Source organism: Chrysochloris asiatica, unplaced genomic scaffold (assembly GCF_000296735.1).
Source record: "Chrysochloris asiatica unplaced genomic scaffold, ChrAsi1.0 scaffold00086, whole genome shotgun sequence".
Lineage (NCBI taxonomy): Eukaryota > Metazoa > Chordata > Mammalia > Afrosoricida > Chrysochloridae > Chrysochloris > Chrysochloris asiatica.
The window spans coordinates 8,786,276-8,788,322 of NW_006408604.1; the positions used below are offsets into that span (position 1 = coordinate 8,786,276).

General features: G+C 40.5%; 1 protein-coding gene across 1 annotated transcript in view; it reads left to right on the forward strand.

Moving 5' to 3' along the window:
* The window catches only part of GUCY2C (guanylate cyclase 2C (heat stable enterotoxin receptor)), a 91,354-nt gene that overhangs the window by 57,389 nt on the left and 31,918 nt on the right, over window positions 1–2,047 (forward strand). The window contains exon 19 of the mRNA XM_006866036.1: window positions 735–823. Coding sequence (XP_006866098.1) covers window positions 735–823 — 89 coding nt within the window. The remainder of the gene's footprint in view (window positions 1–734; window positions 824–2,047) is intronic.

Sequence of the window (2,047 nt, forward strand, 5' to 3'; positions counted from 1 at the left end):
TTCTTGCCTTTGTAGCCCCCCACCCCCCATTTTGGGTAGCCAATGTCCAAGTTGCCCATCCCTGTCTACTCTGTGTGTGGAGGGAGTGGGAATGATTCTTGCTGTAAGGACTTGTTCCCTCTTTTGAGCTACTGCTTCCATAGGTGTTGTTTCTCCTCCTTTTGAGGTATACCTCATCAGTAAATGAAGATCCTGAAAGCTTTACACCATTTGCATAATCACGGAGGACTCTACTTTGAGGAGGTAGCTCCTTTCCAGTCGCATTTTGAGTGCCTTCCAACCTAAGAGGCTTATCTTCTTTCACTCTATTACTATTCTGGGGCTATTCACAATGTTTTCGTCTCCTGACATGATATCTGACAATGTTCTACTCTATTCATATGATTTCTGTAACTAAACAATTTAGAAGTAGTCTCCTTCTTCCTGGTCTGTTATAGTCTGAAAGCTCCATTGAAACCTATCCACCATAGATGACCATGCTGGTAATTAAAATAGCAGTGATACAGTGTCCAGTATCACAGCAACACGCAAGTCATCACAGTACGACAAACTGACACACAAGTGGTGAACCTTCTTGGTATAAGTAGATGTGTAAGATCCCTTCACCTAATGACTTATTCATTCCTGCAACATATTTCTCCAGAGTGCTGGTCTGCTCTGGTTCACTCACACTTGTCTGAAACTCCCTCATGCTGTATTCTTTCTTGTAATTTAAATTATTGTCATCCTTTCAGAGAAGATTTTCAGAGTGGAGCATGCCAAAGGAGTAAAACCCTTCCGTCCAGATCTGTTCCTGGAAACAGCAGAGGAAAAAGAGCTAGAAGTGAGTACATCTTTCTTGTATTAATTCCTGTGGCTGCTGTAACAATTTCCCATCAACTTGGTAGTTTCAAACACAGAAATTTATTCTCTCATGATCTGAAAGACAGAAATCCAAAATCAGCATCAGCAGGGTCACACTTCCTCTGGATGCTCTAGGAGAGACTCTGTTCCTTACCTTTTCCATTTTCTGGTGGCTACTAGTATTCCTTGCTTGCAGCTGCATCACTCCAATCTCTCCTCTGTAGTCACATTGCCCCTCCTCTTCTGTTTTATCTCCCCTTGCCTCCCTTTTATAAGGATGCTTGTGATTAGATTTTGGGACCACACAGATAATCCAGAATAATCTCCCCATTTCAAGATCCTTATTCTTAGTCACATCTGGAAAGACACTTTTTCAAATAAGATCACACTCTTAGGTTCCAGGGATTAGGGCATAGATGTAACTTTGGGAGTCACTATCAGTCTGTCATACTCCCCTTGCCCCACTGTGTCTCCCTGATCTCAGGAAAGAGCTGGCTCCCTGTGCACACATCACATAATCAATTGTTAGAAGCTACATGGACAAGATGTCCATATGGTTACACTAACTAGGCTTATAAATACTATTTAATGACACACACACACACACACAGAAATACTCCAACATCCAGAAATAATAAAGAAGAATTAATTTACACTCTTCTGTTTTGTTTATCTCCCCTCTGATTTGTGCCAGGATGGTGCAAATTATTCCATACCTAATTACTAGTCTTTGGGTTGGTCTTTCAGACTTAACACAGACATGCCTCAGACAACAGGCCTGAGAATCTGCTTCTAAAAGGGCACAGCCTCACAAACCCTAGAATTTTAAAGCCTCTACTCATGTGGTTACCATGAGTTGAACTGGACTCAATACCAACGATCAACAACATTTCCCTCTGAAAAAGATGGAGTTTTTCTCTGAGTTTTTTGTATTTGTTGTTGCTTTTCTTTTAAATAATCCTTCATATAGGCCTTTAAGGAAAAATTCTTATTTTTAGAATTTTATGGAATCTTTTCTAATTCAAGAAGATACTGAGAAAAGTATTTTTAAAAGATGTATGGTCTTTAATCAACTATCAACACTCGCGGAAGCAGCAGTCAAGAGATCAGACGACGTATTGCACTGGGCAAATCTGCTGCACAGGAACTTTTAAAAGTGTTTTGGACATATTGTCCGGAGGAAACAGTCGCTGGAGAAGGATGT